The 20,549-nt window shown below is 38.8% G+C and overlaps 1 protein-coding gene across 4 annotated transcripts in view; it reads left to right on the forward strand.

Moving 5' to 3' along the window:
• The window catches only part of tmod2 (tropomodulin 2), a 78,755-nt gene extending 61,305 nt beyond the window's left edge, over positions 1-17,450 (forward strand). For 3 of the 4 annotated variants that reach the window (XM_063065979.1, XM_063065981.1, XM_063065982.1), the window contains 3 exons: positions 57-200; positions 740-884; positions 15,747-17,450. In XM_063065979.1, coding sequence (XP_062922049.1) covers positions 57-200; positions 740-884; positions 15,747-15,781 — 324 coding nt within the window. In that variant the 3' untranslated portion in view covers positions 15,782-17,450. Of the gene's footprint in view, positions 1-56; positions 201-739; positions 885-15,380; positions 15,468-15,746 lie in introns of all 4 variants that reach the window. The other variant, XR_010020159.1, reaches the window with a different exon arrangement.
• The last annotated feature ends 3,099 nt before the right edge of the window (positions 17,451-20,549 follow it).

Here is a 20,549-nt window from a genome sequence, read left to right on the forward strand (position 1 = left end):
ATCTTTATTTTTGAGACTTTGTTTTATGGCACTTAATCAAACTTTGTTTTGGAAAGGCCTTAGCAGATATGCTCCAAGTAAATACAACACTACGAAGTTTAAATATTGAGTCAAACTTCATTACTGGTGCTGGTATACAGGCAATCATAGATGCACTGAAAGAAAATGAAACCTTAATGGAGATCAAGATTGATAATCAGGTGAGCTGCTTCACATCTTTAGTACACTGAAGTAAAAACAGTGTTGCATGATTCCTCTTGGATCTTAACTGAAGTAGCCCAAAATATCTGTTTTAAAGCCAAAACAATAATACCCTTCGTTGGTTACATTTCGTACACATTTAACTTTATTTTGGTTTTAATTATGCTTTCTGCCAAAAAATAAACTTTGCATCACCATCTTCCTCAGTGAACCCTTTCAAGATTTTATTGTATGAGGAATTGCAAAGGTATGCAGTACATTGTCATAATTTTGTAGTTTTAAGATAGAAATTGAATGAGTTTGAATGTTTTATGTATCAAAAAATGTCCTATGGTTACAATATAGAAAAACTATTGCTAACTTGTGTATGAATAATGTACAATACCTTGTTTGAAGTACTTTAAATGTATTTCCAAGTCTTCAGTTCCCTCTCTGTTAAATCTTCCTGTCAGATTACTTGAACCCTAAAATGATCACATAACAGCAGTAGAGGAGTGGCATAGTGAACAACTTTTATCAGATGTCTTTCTACTCACAGCGCCAGCAACTAGGTGCAACGGTTGAAATGGAAATAGCAGAAATGTTGGAAACAAACACCTCAATCTTGAAATTTGGGTATCAGTTTATGCAACAAGGACCACGGTCAAGAGCAGCAGCAGCCATAACTAAAAACAATGATTTAGGTAAGTAAGCACGACAATCACCTTTGATTATATCATAGTAGACTGATTCCTGAAGGGAATTTTCTATTTCTCTACTCTAAACTGCCAGTACTTATTAATTTTGGATCAACTTTATTTGGCATATACATTTAATTTGTGTTGCATTGGCATTACATGCAATAAAAAGTTTCGACAATCAAAGATGAAAATAAACGTCAAGTTATGTAGGATGTGGATTAAAATGTGCATTCATACCAGCATGTATTCAGTGTAAACAGCATTATCAAAAAGTAGTTTAGTGTGTTTACGTTGCAGTGACTGGGGTAGAGGGTGGGGATGGGATGACTAGAATGTTGATCACAAACAGTCTGGAGGGAAGAAACTTTTAAGATGGAGCCAGCGACCAACAGTGATGTTTTGAAAGCAGCTTACAAAACTGCTAGATAATCTTGTAGATATATTTCTGAACTGTGATCACTGCAGTTTGTAATTTCCCTTTTAAGCATGTTCTTTTGAACTGACTAAACAATCTAGCGCTTTTGCAGTCTCCTGGTGGATTCAACCAAACTAAACTCCCAAGAGTGTAGGTACGGTCGGGGTGGACACTGTGTCGGCGCCTGATGCTGGAAGACAAACCCATAGCCATCTCCATTATTCTGTCCCATTTAAAACATTGAACAAGATTTAAATCATCGAGAATAAGAGCAGTAAGCAGATGTTCAGCGTTGTCTGCCTGTATTTGATTGGTCCTCCTTTCTTCTCACTACTGCTATCGGGTGGGAGGTGTAGGGGTCTTGGGTCCCTTGCCCCCAGGTTTGAGAGCAGCTATTGGCCCTGTAGCTATCAGATGGGCTTCACACACCTCAGCACTGAACGGGCTCTGCAGCTGTGGACTCTGCAATTCATGTTCCATGTGTTTTTGTTTACTTTGATTATTTGCGTAACTTGATCAAGGCTGAGGGCAAAGGACAAACCATTGTTCAGTTCTTTACTCCCAGAGGTTTACTTCGGTGCTGAACTGACTGCAGCTGTGGCCTGCAACTATTGTCATTCACCTCAGTGCTGAAATGGCCCTGTGGCTATGGCCTGTAGCCACTGGGTTCCTGCACCACCTTCTCTCATCTCCATGGCTGTAGGCTCACTTCTGGGGACTCTGTGGTTCGTGTTTTGTGTTATTTGTTTTCTGTTTGCCAAATTTTGTTCTTTTTCACACATTGTGTGTTTGACAGCTTTTTTTAAAATGGGTTCTGTGTTTCTTTGTGGCTGCCTGCAAGAAGACAAGTCTCAAGGTTGTGTAAAGTGTACATACTTTGAACTTTGAAGTTTTTGCTTTAGTAGCCCAATAGTGCTTTCCAGAAGGGAGCTTCTGGAAAAGGTAGTTTGCTGGTTCTGTAGTGTCAACAATATTTCCTGCCCACTTCCTTGTCCTGTACTCATACAGTACAAGTCCTGCATGGATGGTAAACTGCAGCCAACGACCTTTATGGTACATGTTGGAATATAATTCTAGGGTCTGCTGTCATTTTCTAATTTAAAAGCAGAATGCTGGAAACTCAGCAGGTCAGGTTGTATATGTGGAAAGAAATGGTTAATATTTCAAATCCAAAGCTGGGAATCCTCTGGATTCTTGCCGAAATGATCATTCATCTCAAGTGATAAAAGCTAAGTGCTGCAAGTGCTGGGAATGTGAAATGAAAGCAAAATATTGGAAATAATCTTTGGCTGTTACAAAATCTGAGATGAATTTTTCATCAGTATGAAATATGAATGTTACTTTTCCTCACACTACCATGCCAGCTGAGTATTTGTTTTTTTTTAAACTTTGGTGTATGTTGAAGGTTGTGTACCAGGAGGAGAAGAATAGGATTTGTGTTCAGTCATTCGTCTCTTTTAAAGTTGTGACAAGAATACACATAGATAAAGATGTAGCTGTCCTGGGCTGGCACCAGTGGAATCAGCAGTTGGTCTGCCACCTGTCTTCAGGAGAGAGAGAGATAAGGAAAACAATGGAGCAGCATTTGGAGATGTTAATGAAGGAAGGAGAACTGTCAAGATCGGCTCCCCCTTTGAACCCTGAACTGTTTGAAGTGATGGACAGGCGATACCCAGCAGGGGGATAAAAAGGGACAGGTTCGCTAAGGCAGGACACACACGACACCCAAGGTAACAAGACCCTGGAAGCGGTGCGTCTCTCACAAGTCGGTGGGAAGTACTGGGCCATAAACACACAAGGTGGAAAAGCACGATCGGCGGGAACCTGGTGTGTGTCCACCCTTGCCTGGGTGCCAGGTTCACCGCAGGGAAACGATCGTATCTGGAAACGGAGGGGTCACGGTCGATCACCTCAGATGACATCACAAAGAACTCGCCCGAAAGCTGACTGCGAAGGTCTGTGTGGAAGCTTTGAATATTCATTCGTTTTGCTCTCTCTCTCCTTCCCCCCACTGTCCATCGCCACGGCAGCGATTACTGCAAACTGAACTGAACTTTGTGTCACTTTGAAACTGGTCATTTACCCCTAGACAACGATAGAGCTTGATTGATCCTGTTATCTTAATTCTGTGTACATGTATGTTTATCATTGCTGAACTGTTGCATTCATTATCCTTTTGATTAGAGTACTATGTTGCTTGTTTCTTTTTTTTATATAATTTTTATTGAGTTTTCAAAAAGAATACATGAAAAGATAAAATCTACCCACCCCCCTCCCCTTAACCCTCCCCCCCCATATATATAGTCCTACCTAAAAGAAAGAAAGAGAAAAAAAAAAGAAGAGCCGCCTGGGTATTGGAAGGTTTCCACATGCTCCATGGGATTCAAAATAAATTTGGTATAATTATTAGTTATTTTCCCCAAGTAACCAAATTCTTTGTCGGAGCACTTAAATATGACATCCTATCTTTTGTAAATAAGGGCGCCAAATATTCAAGAATGTTAGATAAGTATCTCTTAAATTATAAGTAATTTTTTCAAGTGGAATAGAACTAGCCATTTCATTATTCCAACGATCCATACTTAAATACAAATCAGATTTCCAAGTAACTGCTACAGTCTTCTTAGCTACTGCCAATGTAATTTTTATAAATTCTTTCTGATATTTATTCAATTTAAGTTTCGGTTAGAAATAATACAGGGTTATGTGGAAGTTGAATTCCAGTAATTTGTTCCAATAAGACTCTTAAATTTATCCAAAAGGGTTGAATTTTAAAACAAGACCAAGTAGAATGTAAAAAAAGTACCAATTTCTTGATTACACCGCAAACATTTATCAGATAGATTTGAATTTAATCTATTTATTTTTTGTGGTGTAATATATAATTGGTGTAAAAAATTATATTGTACTAATCTAAGTCGAACATTTATTGTATTTGTCATACTGTCCAGACAAAGTCTTGACCAATTTATTTCATCAATATTAATATTCAGATCTGTTTCCCATTTTTGCTTTGACTTATGGGTTCCTTGTTTAATTGTCTGTTCTTGAATCAAATTATACATACAAGAAATAAATTTTTTAATTTTCCCTTTTTGAATTAAAATTTCAATTTCATTAGCTTTTGGCAAAAACATTGTTTGACCCAGCTTACCTATTAAGTAAGCCCTTAACTGAAAGTAGCAAAAGAAAGTATTATTAGATATTTTATATTTATCCTTTAATTGTTCAAATGACATCAATATACCTCGCTCAAAACAATCTCCTATAAATTTAATCCCTTTTTGGTACCAATTATATAAAAGTTGATTGTCCATTGTAAAAGGAATAAATCTGTTTTGAAACAAAGGTCTCCTTGCTAATAGAGATTTCTGTGTTTCCTTATCAACATTTATCTTATTCCATAGATCAATCAAGTGTGTTAATATAGGAGATTCTTTCTTTTCCCGTATCCATTTAGATTCCCATTTATACATAAAATCTTCAGGTTTATTTTCTCCTATCTTGTCTAATTCTATTTTAATCCATGCTGGTTTTTGATCATCGAAAAAAGATGCAATAAATCTAAGTTGATTTGCTTTATAGTAATTTTTAAAGTTTGGAAGTTGTAACCCTCCTAACCTAAATTTACATGTCAGTTTTTCCAATGATATTCTTGACATTTTACCTTTCCAAAGAAATTTGCTCACAGATTTATTTAACTCTTGAAAAAATTTCTGTGGCAATTATATTGGTAATGTTTGAAACAAATACTGTAATCTCGGAAATATATTCATTTTTACAACATTGACTCTACCTACTAATGTTATTGGTAGTATCATCCATTTGTCAAGATGTTGAATTTTTTTCAATAGTGGTAAATAATTAAATTTATATAAATTCTTTACATCACTATCAAGTCTTATACCTAAATACTTTATACCATTTACCGGCCATCTAAATTGGGTTACTAATCGACATTGACTATAGTCTCCTTTAGTAAGAGACAAAATTTCACTTTTATCCCAGTTTATTTTGTAACCTGATACCTTCCCATATTCATCCAATCTAGAAGATAATTTATGTAACGAATGTTGTGGGTTTGTTAAATAAATCAAAACATCATCGGCAAAAAGATTAATTTTATATTCCTCTTGGTTAACTCTAAAACCCATAATATCTGGATCCAATCTAATTAGTTCTGCTAATGGCTCTATCGCCAATACAAATAGAGCAGGTGATAGTGGACAACCTTGTCTAGTTGACCTTTTTAGCTGAAATGGTGTTGAAATTTGAGAGTTTGTCACTACTTTAGCTTTAGGGTTAGAATTTAAAGTTTTAATCCAATTTATAAAAGATGTTCCTAACCCATATTTTTCTAATACTTCAAATAAAAAATCCCATTCTAATCTATCAAATGCTTTTTCTGCATCCAAAGCTACTACTATACTCTTCTCATCCCTTTTTTGTGCCAAATAAATTATACTGAGTAGCCGAGTTACATTATCTGCCAGTTGTCTATTTTTAATAAATCCTGTTTGATCCATATGTATTAATTTTGGTAAATATTTAGATAATCTATTCGATAAAATTTTTGCTATTATTTTATAATCCGTATTCAATAAAGAAATAGGCCTGTATGATGTTGGTTTCATAGGATCTCTGTCCTTTTTTGGCAATACTATTACAATCGCTGTTGAAAAAGATTCTGGAAGTTTATGTATTTTTTCTGCTTGACGTATTAGTTCCATAAAAAGAGGAAATAATAAATCTTTAAATTTTTTATAAAATTCAGGTGGAAAACCATCTTCTCCTGGAGATTTATTACTTTGAAGTGATCCTAAAGCTTCTTCAACTTCTTTTAATATAAAAGGCATATCTAATCCCCTCTGTTCTTCCAAATTCAATTTTGGAAGAGAAACTTGTGATAAAAACCTTTCTATCTCATTAACATCGTTTTGAGATTCTGATTGATATAATTCAGAATAAAAATTTTTAAAGGATTCATTTATTTCAAGAGGTTTATAAGATATTTTATTTGCCCTTCTAATTGCATTTATTGTTTTGGAAGCTTGTTCTGTTTTCAACTGCCAGGCAAGAATTTTATGTGCTCTCACCTAACTCATAATACCTTTGTTTAGTACTTATAATTGCTTTTTCCGTTCTATATGTCTGAAGTGTATTATATTGTAACTTATTGACAAGTTGTCTTCGTTTTTCTTCTGACATATATCTTTGTGATTCTTTTTCTATTCTTGTAATCTCTTTTTCCAATAGATCTAGTTCTGCCATATATTCTTTCTTAATTTTAGACGTATAACTTATCATCTGTCCCCTAAGATATGCTTTCATCGCATCCCATAATATAAATTTATCCTCCACTGAATGAAAATTTGTATCCAAAAGAAATTGAATGTGCTTTTTCATAAAATCACAAAAATCTTGACGTTTTAATAATATTGAATTAAATCTCCATCTATAAGCCACTTCTTCCTTATCAGCCATTATTATTGTCATTAATAAAGGAGAATGATCTGATAATATTCTTGCTTTATATTCCATATTTTTCACTCTGTGTTGAATATGCATTGATAATAGAAAAAAAATCTATCCTTGAATAAGTTTTATGTCTATGGGAATAGAACGAATAGTCTCTTTCTTTAGGATTGATTCTTCTCCATATATCAATCAAATTTAAATCTTTCATCAATGATAAAGTTAGATTTACTACCTTCGATTTTATAACAGCCTTGGTTGATCTATCTAAGACTGGGTCTAAGCAAAAATTGAAGTCGCCTCCAATTAATATTTTTTCATGTGCATCCACCAAATTCAAAAAAGTTTCTTGTATGAATTTTGCATCATTTTCATTTGGTGCATAAATATTCATAAAAGTCCATAGTTCGGAAAAAAGTTGACAATGTATAATCACATCTCCCCGCAGAATCAGTTATTATATTTTGTATCCTAATTGGTAACGTTTTATTGATCAAAATTGCTACTCCCCTCGCTTTTGAATTAAATGAGGCCGCAACAACATTACCCACCCAATCTCTCTTTAGTTTCTGATGTTCTGTTTCTGTTAGGTGCGTTTCCTGTAAAAAAGCTAAATCTATCTTCATCTTTTTAATATATGTTAAGATTCTTTTTCTTTTCACTGGTCCATTAAGCCCATTAACATTAAAACTCAAAAAATTCAATAAATTAGTCATTATTCTTAACAAAGTTACTCCAATCTAAAACATTACTTATCTTCTCAACTCTCATAGTTCCTTGGGGAATCACTTTAAACTTCACCATGATGCTATGTGTTCCCCCCCAACCTTCCAGGTAAAAAGAAAAAAAAATAGAAAAAAAAAGAAAAAACAAAATACCCCCCCACTAATGTTGTGAATGAAAAGATGCACAACACTACCCCCCTCCATTTTACGGGTCGCGGCAAAAGCCACGCTTGCACACATGATTAACGTAGCAATCGATCAGTGCTTTTTCCAGCTCCCCCGCAACAAAAAAAGTTATATAAACAAAATTAGTATTATTATTCCCAGCTAATTTCCTCCAGTATTAACCTTTCTTACCCCCCTCATATAATTAATACTATATTTATACTTTCATCCAGCTTCAAAAATCCAACAAATCCATTCTTAAACCCAATCTTCATCTTCATTCTATCTCGCTCTCCTGAGTTTGTTCTTGTATCTGGTGAATATTCAGAGAATCTTGCACAAACTGCTCTGCTTTCTGGTAGTCATCAAAAAATCTTTTTTCTCCACCAGACAAAAAAAATCTTCAAAGTTGCAGGATAACGCAGTATAAATTGATAACCATGCTCCCATAGGGTTTTTTCCACTGGATTAAACTTCTTCCTTTTCTTCAAAAGTTCGTAACTTATATCAGGGTAGAAAAAAACTCTATTCCCTTTAATTATCAATGGCCCTTTTCTATCTTTGGCAGCTCGATCAGCCGCCTGTAGAATCCTTTCCTTGTCTTGAAATCTTAAGAATTTTATTAAAATCAATCGTGGATATTGGTCATCTTTTGGTTTTGGTCTTAAAGCTCTATGTGTCCGCTCAATTTCAATTGATCGAGCCTCCTCTCCCATTTGCAAAACATCCGGGATCCATCTTTGAAAAAATTCTATTGGCTTTTCTCCTTCCATACCTTCTGTAAGACCAACAATTTTTATATTATTACGTCTACTGAAATTTTCCAACATGTCCACTTTCTCCAAGAGTCGGTTTCTTTCCGAGTTCCAGACAAGCAAATCATTTTCTGTTTTTTCCACTCTATCATTCATAAGCCCCATTTCTCTTTCCATCTTCTGAAGCTTCTTTTCCATTTTGTCCTGTCTTTCCATAACTTTATTATAGCATCTCTTCGTGTCTCTAAGCTCTTCTCTTACTTTCCTTAATTCAGCCGTTGATCGCAATACAGCCTCTCTTATGTCTCTATCATCTCCTTTACTTCCACTCGCTTCCAATTCTTCCTCCTCTTCTTCATCTGTGTTCTCTGCAGAATCCAGTTCTGACTCTGAGTCATTTTCAATTGCAGTGGGTGTCGGTTCTTGTAGTTTGCGCTGTGTCGATTTGCATATGCGCTCTTCTTTGCGCATGCGCAATTCCGTTGTCTTCTTCGGAGCAACCTCTGCCACCGCCATTGCTCCCTGTTCTACCGAAGGAGATCCAACCTGAGTCCGAGGCTCCATCGTTGCAGTAGGCCCTTTTTTCTTCCCGTCTCGCGGCTGCTTCGCAACAGCAGACTTATTTTGTTGCGGTTTAGGAGGCATACCGTAAAGTAGTCTTACAAAGTTTATAAATAGTTTTCAAAAAATATTTACCAACTTTGTTTTATTTAAACGGTGCTTTACTGATTTGTTGCAGGAGAGCTGAATCTACACGTCTCAATCCCACGTCATCACGTGACGCCCCCCGTTACTTGTTTCTTTAATAAAACTTTCTTAGTTCTAGTAATCCAGACTCCAACCGAGTGATCCATTTCTGCTGGTTTGGCAACCCAGTTACAGGGTACGTAACATAAGTGGGATTCTCGTCCGCGATTTTGAACGCTAAATTTGGGACGGAGTAAATTGATTGGGTCAAAATTCCCGAAAGAAAGAAAAGACAAACAGCAGAAATGGAGGCTGAGGAAATTATAAAGGCGCCGACCTTGGAGGCATTAGAGGATGCCAGGAAATCGGAATTGGTAGCTGTGGCCAAACAGTTGAATCTTGCTCAGGGGAAGTCGACAATGAGGAGAGAGGAGATACACAGAGCTATCGTAGAGCACTATGTATCAAAAGGTGTGTTTCCCCAAGGCGAGCTGGAGGTGGTGTCTATTGAAAAACCTGCCGGAGACGCGGTACAGGTACAGCTTGAAAAACTGAGACTCGAGCACGAGTTCCGGGTACGGCAGTTAGAACACGAAGAGAAGCAGTTAGAAAGGCGGGAGAAAGAGAGAGAGTTAGAAAAGCAGGAGAGAGAGAGAGAGAGACAGCTGGAGCAAGTGGAAAAACAGAGGGAAAGGGAATTCAAGCTGGAGAAGTTAAAGATAAGGGCAGAGCAGGGGCCCGTGCCGAACCAAGGTGGAGGGTTCCGGGCAACCCAGGAGGTTAGGCTGGTTCCCCCATTTGACGATACCGACGTGGATCGGTACTTTCTCCATTTCGAAAAAGTTACTACAAGTCAGGACGGCGGGGAGAGTCCGCCAGAAAAGTCAGAAAATAAGCCGGGGACTAGTGAGAAGGATAAGGTAGACCAGGAGCAGTCTGGTAGGAAGTCTCCTGGGGTCGTCTGTTATAATTGCGGGAAAGTCGGACACTTTGCGTCCAGGTGCTTTGCCCCAAAGAAGGAGACGGGAAAAGGAAAAACGGCGATTTTGACTAGCTGTATCGAGCTGGTAAACGAACTGCTAGGGAAGGACAGGTCTGCCAAAGTTCAGGAAGGGCGCGAGAGGTTTATCTCGGCCGGATTGGGGTCAGTGAAGGAGGGGTTAAAACCAGTTCCAGTGCGGATCTGGAGAGACACGGGAGCGTGTCAGTCACTAATACTGAAGAGTGTATTAGAGGTTAGCTCAGAGACCCAGACTGGGGAGGTCAAGGTCAAAGGCTTTGGAAAAGGGACAGAAGCAGTCCCTTTGCACCAGATACACTTACAAAGCAACCTGGTCTCTGGACTAGTCACAATCGGAGTGAGGTCTGAATTACCGATGGAAGGCGTGGAAGTCTTGCTCGGTAATGACATCGCCAGGGGAATCGTGTTCCCAGCGGTGAGATTGACAGGTCAGCCTGCCAGCATTGAGGCCCCGCCCATGGACTCAGGTTCATCACGGGACTGTGGTAGTAAATTTAGCTGAGACGTTTCTGCCAGCCTTGTACGAGAAGGGGGTAGAAAGTGAAAAGGAGTGCAGTGAAACAAGAGGTAGTGAGGGAGCTGAGACAGACTTAGCATTAGCCAGGAAAGAATTTGTGCAGGCGCAGGAGCGAGACGAGGGGCAGATGGTTTTGGCAGAGACAGCTCTCTCTGACACAGAATTAACAAGGGAACTGGTAGGCTATCGTGTGGAGGAGGAAGTGCTGAGGAAGAAAAGGAGACCAAGTACCGTACCCGCAGATGAGGAATGGGGGTTGGTGAAAGAGAGGTATGGGGATGAGATTTTTAACCTGGCCCACAAGGTACCCCCTGGTGGACATTTTGCGGTGCTGGAGGAAACAGTTGGTGGAATCACGAAAGAGGTTTACCGGCTGCCCAGGAGGAAGGATGTTATTGATTATGGCCGACGCGAACTGAGACGGTCACAGGCTTTTGATATGCTAACAAACCTAGTCGGTGTTAGCACGGAAATCAATGAAGCTAGGGTCCCCCCTGATAAGAGAAAAAAACCATTTTGAAAAGATGAGTATGGTATCGACCAGATGGGAGAAGGCTATTGTTTTGGCCAGCTCTGCTGATAAGGTCTCTCCCTTAATCCCCGAACAAAGCAACTCTTTAGGAGAAGTAATTAAACGACTCACACACGTGTGTTTGATTGTCTCGAGGTGATGCAAAGAACTGGGACGTTGGGTGGTGTGTGTTACACTAGGTCAGCCTAGCGAGCAACATTCATATAGAATGAGTAATTCAGTGACAAAAGGGCTGGCGAACACAGAGGTGTGTATTGGCAATGTAATACGGCTGTCTGAAGCCAGCTTGATAGTGAACCTTGAAGAAAATGAGTTCGGCCACATGAAGGTCACTTACCTGGGAATTATGGTGACACAGGGGCAGCTGACAGCGATACAAGCTAAAGTGCGGGCTATCTCTGACATCCCAACCCCGACAGACGAGGGCCCTCAGAAGGCTCTTGGAGATGGTGGGGTACCGTAGGAAGTTTTGCAATAACTCTCTGCGGTCACTACCCCTCCCCCTCCTACTAAGTCCTTGCGAGAGAAAACTAAGTGGGAATGGGACGACCCTTGTTATTGTGGTCCGGGACGAAACCAAATGAGAGGTTACATTGATCTCAATTCATCAGTATTTTTGGCCACCATGAAGTTTGCTAAGTTGGAGCCTGGTCTAAGGGATTATTAATAACACATATAAAAGGAACAAAAAATGTGATGGCTGACTGTCTGTCAGGTGTTGACAACTTCAAACTTGCTGTATTAGCCAAATAGCTGATAAAGATGTATATTTGTGTGTATCAAATAATGTATTCATGTTTGTAATTTTTACCCCCTGGTAAAAATCCCTAAAGGGGGGGAAGTGTGACAAGAATACACATAGATAAAGATGTAGCTGTCCTGGGCTGGCACCAGTGGAATCAGCAGTTGGTCTGCCACCTGTCTTCAGGAGAGAGAGAGAGGTAAGGAAAACAATGTAGCAGCATTTGGAGATGTTAATGAAGGAAGAAGCTGTCAAGATTGGCTCCCCCTTTGAACCCTGAACTGTTTGAAGTGATGGACAGGCGATACCCCAGCAGGGGGATAAAAAGGGACAGATTTGCTAAGGCAGGACACACACGACACCCGAGGTAACAAGACCCTGGAAGCGGTGCGTCTCTCACAAGTCGGTGGGAAGTACCGGGCCATAAGCACACAGGGTGGAAAGGCACAATCGGCGGGAACCTGGTGTGTGTCCACCCTTGCCTGGGTGCTAGGTTCACCGCAGGGAAACGATCGTGTCTGGAAACGAAGGGGTCACGGTCGGTGACCTCAGATGACATCACAAAGGACTCGCCCGAAAGCTGACTGCGAAGGTCTGTGTGGAAGCCACTTGAATATTCATTCGTTTTGCTCTCTCTCTCCTTCCCCCCACTGTCCATCGCCACGGCAGCGATTACTGCGAACTGAACTGAACTAAATTGAACTGAACTTTGCGTCACTTTGAAACTGGTCATTTACCCCTAGACAACGATAGAGCTTGATTGATCCTGTTATCTGAATTCTGTGTACATGTATGTTTATCATTGCTGAACTGTTGCATTCGTTATCCTTTTGATTAGAGTACTGTGTTGCTTGTTTCTTTAATAAAACTTTCTTAGTTCTAGTAATCCAGACTCCAACCGAGTGATTCATTTCTGCTGGTTTGGCAACCCAGTTACAGGATACGTAACAAAGTGTATAACTGCAGGGGAAATGAGACCAATTCAAGTTTGACTGATTTGTCTAACTTTGACCCAAGTATATTAAAAATATAAGGCAGACTTGATGGTCGTCAGTAAGTATTGTTCCAACAATGTCAGAATGGAATTCAGATGACCCTGCTGCCCTCCTCACTGGACCCCCTGCAGTTTGCGTATCGTACCAAGTGCTCAATAGGCGACGCCATCGCCACCACCTTCCACCTGGCCCTCACCCACCTGGACAAAAAAAGACACGTACATTTGAATACTGTTCATAGACTTCAGTTCAGCATTCAACACAATCATTTCTCAGTACCTGATTGGAAAGCTGAAACTGCTGGGCCTGAACACCTCCCTCTGCAAAAGGATCCTAGGCTTCCTGATTGGGAGACCTCAGTCAGTCCAGATCGGGACCGGCATCTCCAACACTATCACACTGCGTACGGGGGCCCCCCAGGGCTGTGTGCTCAGTCCACTGCTGTTCACTCTGCTGACCCATGACTGTGCAGCAACACCCAGCTCGAATCACGTCATCAAGTTCGCCGATGACACGACCATGGTGGGTCTCATCAGTAAGAACGACAAGTCAGCATACAGAGAGGAGGTGCAGCAGCTAACAGACTGGTGCAGAGCCAACAACCTGTCTCTGAATGTGAACAAAACAAAAGAGATGGTTGTTGACTTCAGGAGAGCATGGAGTGACCACTGTCTGCTGAACATTGGCGGCTCCTCCGTTGAGATCGTTAAGAGCACCAAATTTCTTGGTGTTCACCTGGTCCCTCAACACAAGCTCCATAGCCAAGCAAGCCCAGCAGCATCTCTACTTTCTGCGAAGGCTGAGAAAAGTCCATCTCCCACCTCCCATCCTCACCACCATCTACAGAGGGTGTATCGAGAGTATCCTGAGCAGCTGCATCACTGCCTGGTTCGGGAATTGCACCGTCTCAGATCACAAGACCCTACAGCGGATAGTGAGGTCAGCTGAGAAGATCATCGGGGGGCGGGGGGGGTCTCTTCCCGCTATTACAGACATTTATACCACACGCTGCATCCGCATAGTATCGTGGGGGACCCTACACACCCCTCACACAAACTCTTCTCCCTCCTGACATTCGGCAAAAGGTACCGAAGCATTGGGGCTCTCACAACTAGACTGTGTGCAACAGTTTCTTCCCCCAAGCCATCAGACTCCTCAATACTCAGTTTAGACTGACAGCTACATCATTTATTATTCTACTGTAATTTGCCATCTACTGTCCCTATTGTCTTGTTTGTTATTGTACTGCTGCACTGTTTTTATGCACGTCATGTAGTCCTGTGCAGGTCTGTAGTCTAGTGCAGTTTTTATGTTGTTTTACACGGTCCAGTGTAGCCTTGTGCTGTCTTACATAGTCTAGTGTAGTTTTGTGTTGTTTCATGTAGCACCGTAGTCCTGGAGGAATGTTGTTTCGTTTTTACTGTGTACTGTACCAGCAGTTTATGGTCGAAATGACAATAAACTTGACTTGACTTGAAATGACAAGGCTCTCCTAAAACCCAGCTATATCCAGTAGGTTGGCTGGCATCAGTTGATCTCAAGTGGAGCAGAGGAAATAAAAGTTGAATTTCCATTCAGTCATCCTTGCTGTGTTATGTCAAATGATGAGATTGGGTACTGACTTCACACCTGTGTACAGACTTGTGCTTGCTATTATTGACATGGATATTCAGAATTGGTGTAGTTCTAACTGAAATTAGTAGCTTCAGAATGAGGGAATGGGATGGGCTGTCAGATCTTGGAATTACCTGCACTTTTTCAGATATTGTACATCTTTCATTTGAAGTAAACACCCACCATTGCTGTTTTGTCCATCCCTGCGATTATTTGTATTTTTTTTTTGCATTTTGGTCATGTTCTGTCATATCACTAGGTCAGTCCATTGACTCAAATACATTACAGTCATTGGCCAATATGTAATCTTGAAATGTTAGAACATATTGTCACCTCATTTGACATGGGACATCTTGGTATTTCCAGGCATATCCATATGTGAGAATGAATTGAACAGATCCCATGACAGAAATTCGGGTCTCAAGCTTATCTCGTCAGTAACAGTTGGGACCGTGTTTTATACAATCACAGCTAACCCAAACAGCCAAAATAAAAGAAGCCAAATACACAACTAAAATAGCATGGTGCGGTTATTTCCTGCATAGTGACAATGTAAACCTCTAGCACAATTCATCATGGAAGCTTTCTTGACATACCAAGTTGAGTGAAGTTCATTTGGCCTTAAATATAAAATTGAAGATCCTTTAGAGTTTCATTAGTTCTGTTTCTTTCATTGGGAGGAATCTTTGCTATTATAATGTACCTATGAAATTATTCTTTTACATTATTTTCTACAATGTAATTTTCCTGAAAACATTTCATATGAACTAATGGTGTATATGTAACTGAGATTTCCCCTTGAAATCACACTTCAAAAATTCATGCTTACATGCTAAATTATTTTTGTTCCTGATAGTTGCTGTCATCTTGGTTCTCCTCTCTGGGATATGAGTTAATTATACTCAGGCACCTTTCCAGCTGTTCGGCCATGAAGTTTCAAATGGTATTAAGTGTGAGCACGGAGAAACTGGAATTGCTGAACTAATCACGTTTTCTGGCATTGCACTAACTGATATCGTGTCCTTTTTACGCCATCTTAACTTCACTGCTTTACCTATTTCTTATCATTTAAAATTTCTGAGACTGGATGATGTTTGAATGCATGTTCTAATACTTAGTGGGCCAGAGAAATTCAAAGTTTCCAAAACTTTGTAGTGTCTGTTTAAAAGTTTGACTATTTTAAGCCTCTACAGATATGTTTTTGTTTCTGCTTTTAATACAGTTCGCAAGAAGCGAGTTGAAAAAGATGCATATTAACAGTAATCTGGAGCCTGTCTGCCTGGTGCTGTATTTCATCCTATGGAAGATCCACTACAGTGTATTGGGCAAGTTGCCAAGCCTAGGTCAAGGCATTCATACATTTACTGTCTGGGTAGAAGGGAAAAGACTGGAATTTAACTCCTAAACTGTTAGTAATAAATGTAGTTTGACATAACTTTTATCCACAAACATCATTTTAACTTTTTTTTTCCCCAGAGGTCTCGTGAATTGCACCAAACTATCTTGATATGCAAAAATGTTAAACTAAAATCTCCAGGACAGGAAATACGTTTAACTTGAAGTTTGCACTGTGCCCAACATCGTGTTTTTAATCTTTTTTAAACTAATTAAAGTTGTGCTAAATTTGTAGTTCCTTGTGCAGTTAAATGTAATTTTTGTGCTGCACTTGTTTCCAATGTAACTTAGACAAAATACTTTTTTTTAATTTTGTATTAATTAAAAGCTATAATGAATTTTGTCTTGGGACTTTGATTTGGCCATACTGTGCAGAGTTAAACCATGACCACTAAAGGTAACTGAATTTTCACATTAATGTGGGAAGAACAATTCAAATCAAGTCTTAATATGCAGTTCTTCGGACTTCTGCCAAAAATGCTGCTTGCAAATCTTAAATTCGTTGATATTCCTCTGCTGCAAATTAATTTTATTACCAATATGATTTGCTTTGGAAAATGTTAGAAAGTAATGAAATGTTTGTAGATAATCTGAATGGACTAAGTTAGTTGGCATTAGTCATAATTTTAACCAAAGATCTAAATCTGACTGACAGTTTTATTCTCCTAATGTATTAAGTATTGAAGCCTGCATACAGTTTCAGTAGGCAAGTGAGATTCTATGAAGTACAAAAGCTAATAGTATTTGGAAAACATCTGCAAAATGCCCACATCAGGTGTTTATGGTTTGTTTAAAGAAAATGCCAAGATCCATGCCAACCTGCACTGAAAGCTCTGTGCAGAAAAAAATTACCTTATGCCCCCTTAAATTTTTATATGCTGATTATTTTAAGGTTTGTCTAATGTGTGTATATATTTAAAATAAAACCTGTGGCAGCATGACTAATATTACAGGAAATATTTTGAATGCTAGAAAATCTATGCACATGATTGCATTTTGTGGTAGGTTGCTTAAAGGACCAAGTTGTGAATGCTGTCTGATTAAGTCCTGGGCCTTAAGTGTTTGTTAAGCTATGTTATGACTAATAAAAAGCTATGTCACTGTTTGTAAGTCCATGCATAATGTTTTCTGTCAGCTGATGCATTGCATTGACATGGTGGTTCTTTCAAGCATTCATTTAATGGGATTTTATAAAGAAATTTGTTAACTGAACGGTTTGAAATTTAAGCTTAATCATATAAAACACATTGATCATGATTGGGAACCTGACTTGTAGTAATTGTTCACAAACTAAAAATGGATCGTTTGACGTAATTTTATCACATGTCCTTATTTCTGAACTGGCAAAATGCCCTTACAGAAGGTGTAGGATTGTTCTGTTTCTTGAATAATAATTGGTTACAATCTAAGTAAAATGCATATCAGAGCTAATCTGTTAAAGGAGGAAAGCTTATGTAAAATACAGTGCTGTGTGTATTTAAAATGTACAGCATTCTACAATGAAACCTGAATGGTAATAAAGTTGATACTTAAACTCTATTGTTCACTTTTCGTTCAATTATGTTAAATATGAAGGTATTTGATAAGTACCATAATACTGCACTGCATATATTGTTGGTGCAAAATTAGTAGGGAAGAGGATTAGCTAGCTACTTGCAGACTGAGTTGGGTGTTAAGTGTGCCATGTCATCAGATGGGCAAGTTATTACAAGTGGATCAATACTAGTGCTTAACTGTTTACAATCTACATTATTAGCATGTGCCTTTTCCTTCACGTCTCAACGCAAAGATGGGGGAAAGCAAGATGAAAAGTATATAGAGGAATATCGAAAGGCTTGGAGGATGAAAAGAAATGGAAAATGGAGTTTGTGGGTGCATGTCGGGAAGAATAGAAAATGCACAATATTGTTTAACTGGAGGGAGGCTGTTGAATGTTAATTTGCCAAGCGAATCAAAGTGTCCTGATAAATGAAGCAAAGCTAGCAGGCAGGTTCAGCAAGCAGCAAAGAATATTGGCTTTAACAGAAAGAAAGATTAAAAACCCAGGGAAATCTTAGTAAACCTGTGTAACACCCGTTGTGGCTACGTGAAATAATGTGTAGACCTCAGAAGGCCCTGACCACTCCTGTTACTCTTGTTCAAATTTCTCAATTCTCAGTTTACATATAGATTAATCCTAATTTTAGAAGTCCAGGTGGGCAAAGTTTTTAAGATAAATTCTGATTAAGAGTCAAAACTAGATGTATTTTTATTTGAGAGCTGTTGTTTTGGGAAGATGTAACATTTAATAAATGAAATAAACTATATTTCTGGTAACAGTACCAATGTATTAACATGACTTAACTGTAAAAGATGGGTATTTGTTGGTTCCACATCTTTTTCATGGAACTTTGTTTCTAAGAAGAAATTTTACTTTTAACATCTGCATGTGATGTCAAGGAGTCTCCTTTCAAGGGATTATTGATTTTAGTGACAACTTGGGTTTGCCTGCCATGGAAATGAACCAGTTCTCATGTCATCAATGAAATGCTGAGTAATTATGACATGATTTCACCACCTGTTATACAGATAAAATAGAAAAAAAATGTTTACATCTTGTTGAAAGTCACTTGATGTTTATACCTTGGAAATTGTGCACCACAGATGTGTATTTAAATTCTATATCTTCTATTCATTTTAATTTTTGTCTGGATTTTCATATTTTTGAGATAGTTATGGTTTATGTTAAGTTAATTTCTGAAGATTAAGCTTTAGGCAGCAAGTATGCTATTTATTCCAGTTATAAATCTTTACATTAGTGTGTATGTAACTCAATATTAAGTGGTCTAGCATCAGACTCTTAAGCAGCACTTCTGTGTAGTAATAGAATGCATCCTGTAATAAATGTAATAATTTCCAGGTTCTAACTTGGCAAGTCTAGGTAATTGGAGGTCTACCATCTTGGTGAGTTACTTGGAGCCTAGCAAAACCTTGGTTTTGGGTACCATCATGATTGAAGTAAAACTCAATGCTGGAGGAACTCACCAGGTCAAGCAGTACCTTTTGGGGGTTGGGGGGGGCGGGGTGAGAAACGAACTGTTTCGGAACAAAGCCCTTCAGAACTTGTACCTCGTCTCATGATTTAAATTGCCACTATCTATCAGTTAACTGGTTGCCTAGATAAGGTACAATGGAAGGCTCGTAAAGAAAATGTGCTTTGCATGTGTTCAGGAAAAAAGTTACAAGTAAGGAAGAAATAGTTTATGGTCCAAAGCTGCAGTCCTTTTAGAGAATGGTTCTATTTATGTTGCGTGGTGTTGGCTCAAATCATTGTTTTGGATAGCTTCCAAATGGAAGGTGACTTTGCCTCAAAGCTTATGACAGGTGTATGTGCTAAAGTGAACAACTTAGAATTCCTTTAATGAACTCTTGACTGCAGCATACCAAAGAAATACAAATGAAAATAAGACTATAAGACCACAAGACATGGTAGCAGAATTAGGCCATCCAATCATGGCTGATTTATTATCCCTCTCAAACCCATTTCCTGCCACCTTCCCATAACCGAAGGCACTCTTATTAATCAAGAACCTATAAACCTCTGCTTTAAATATACCCAATGGCTTGGCCTCCACTGCAACGTGTGGCAACGATTTCCACCGACTCACCTTCCTCTGGTTAAAGAATTCCTCCTCATCTGTTCTAAATGGCCATCCTACCGAGGCTGTGCACTCTGGTCCTAGACTTCTCCACTATTAGAAACATCTCCACATCCACTCTATCTAGACTTTTCAATATTTGGTAGATTTTTAATACAATCCCCCTCATTCTTCTAAGCTCCAAGTACAGCCCCAGAGCCATCAAACACTTGTACATTATTGCTTTCATTCCCGGCCAGGATCATTCTTGTAAGCCTCCTCTGGACCCTCTCCAATGCCAGGGCATCCTTTCTTAGATGTGGGGCCCAAAACTGCTTACAATACACCAAATGTATATTCAGTAATATATAACCATGTCTGACATTGGCATGGTCTTCATCCTGCACCCTTGTTACACCAGATCTTGGCTTCTGGTATGGAGAGTAGATCTTTTAAACCATACAGGTTCTCAAATCCCCTCGGAGGTTTGGCAGTTTCCATCTATGTAATTTCAGGCTTTATAATCCTTGATCTTTATTCTTTCAAACTTGGCTATTTGCCATTATAAAACTTTAATTACTCCGCTAAATTAAAGAACCCTTGCCTTCAGCTATCCAGGCTCAAAATAAAGGTTACATGCAAGGTTCAATTATTCATGTTTTGTTATTGTCTTGGCTCATTCTGAATCATTCCAGCTGACTTATAAGCAGATTGTTATTACATGTTGCATTCTTGGCAAATTCATTCCACTGTTTAATCAAGTGTGACCATTAGGTAAGTGTGATTAGGTAATTATAAAATGCAACATGTAGTTAATTTTCCCAAAATGATTCATTTGAACCTTAAAATTTTATGGGCAATCGGAATAAAAATGTAAGCTTATTACCATTGCATGCAGAAAGTTACATCATATGAGGTTTCCCATGTTTCCTAATTTATAATAATATCACAAATGACCTGACTTGGTCCAACCAAGCAGAGTCCACTGCCAAGAAGGCCCACCAGCGCCTTTA

The sequence above is a fragment of the Mobula hypostoma genome, chromosome 13 (assembly GCF_963921235.1).
Source record: "Mobula hypostoma chromosome 13, sMobHyp1.1, whole genome shotgun sequence".
NCBI lineage: Eukaryota > Metazoa > Chordata > Chondrichthyes > Myliobatiformes > Myliobatidae > Mobula > Mobula hypostoma.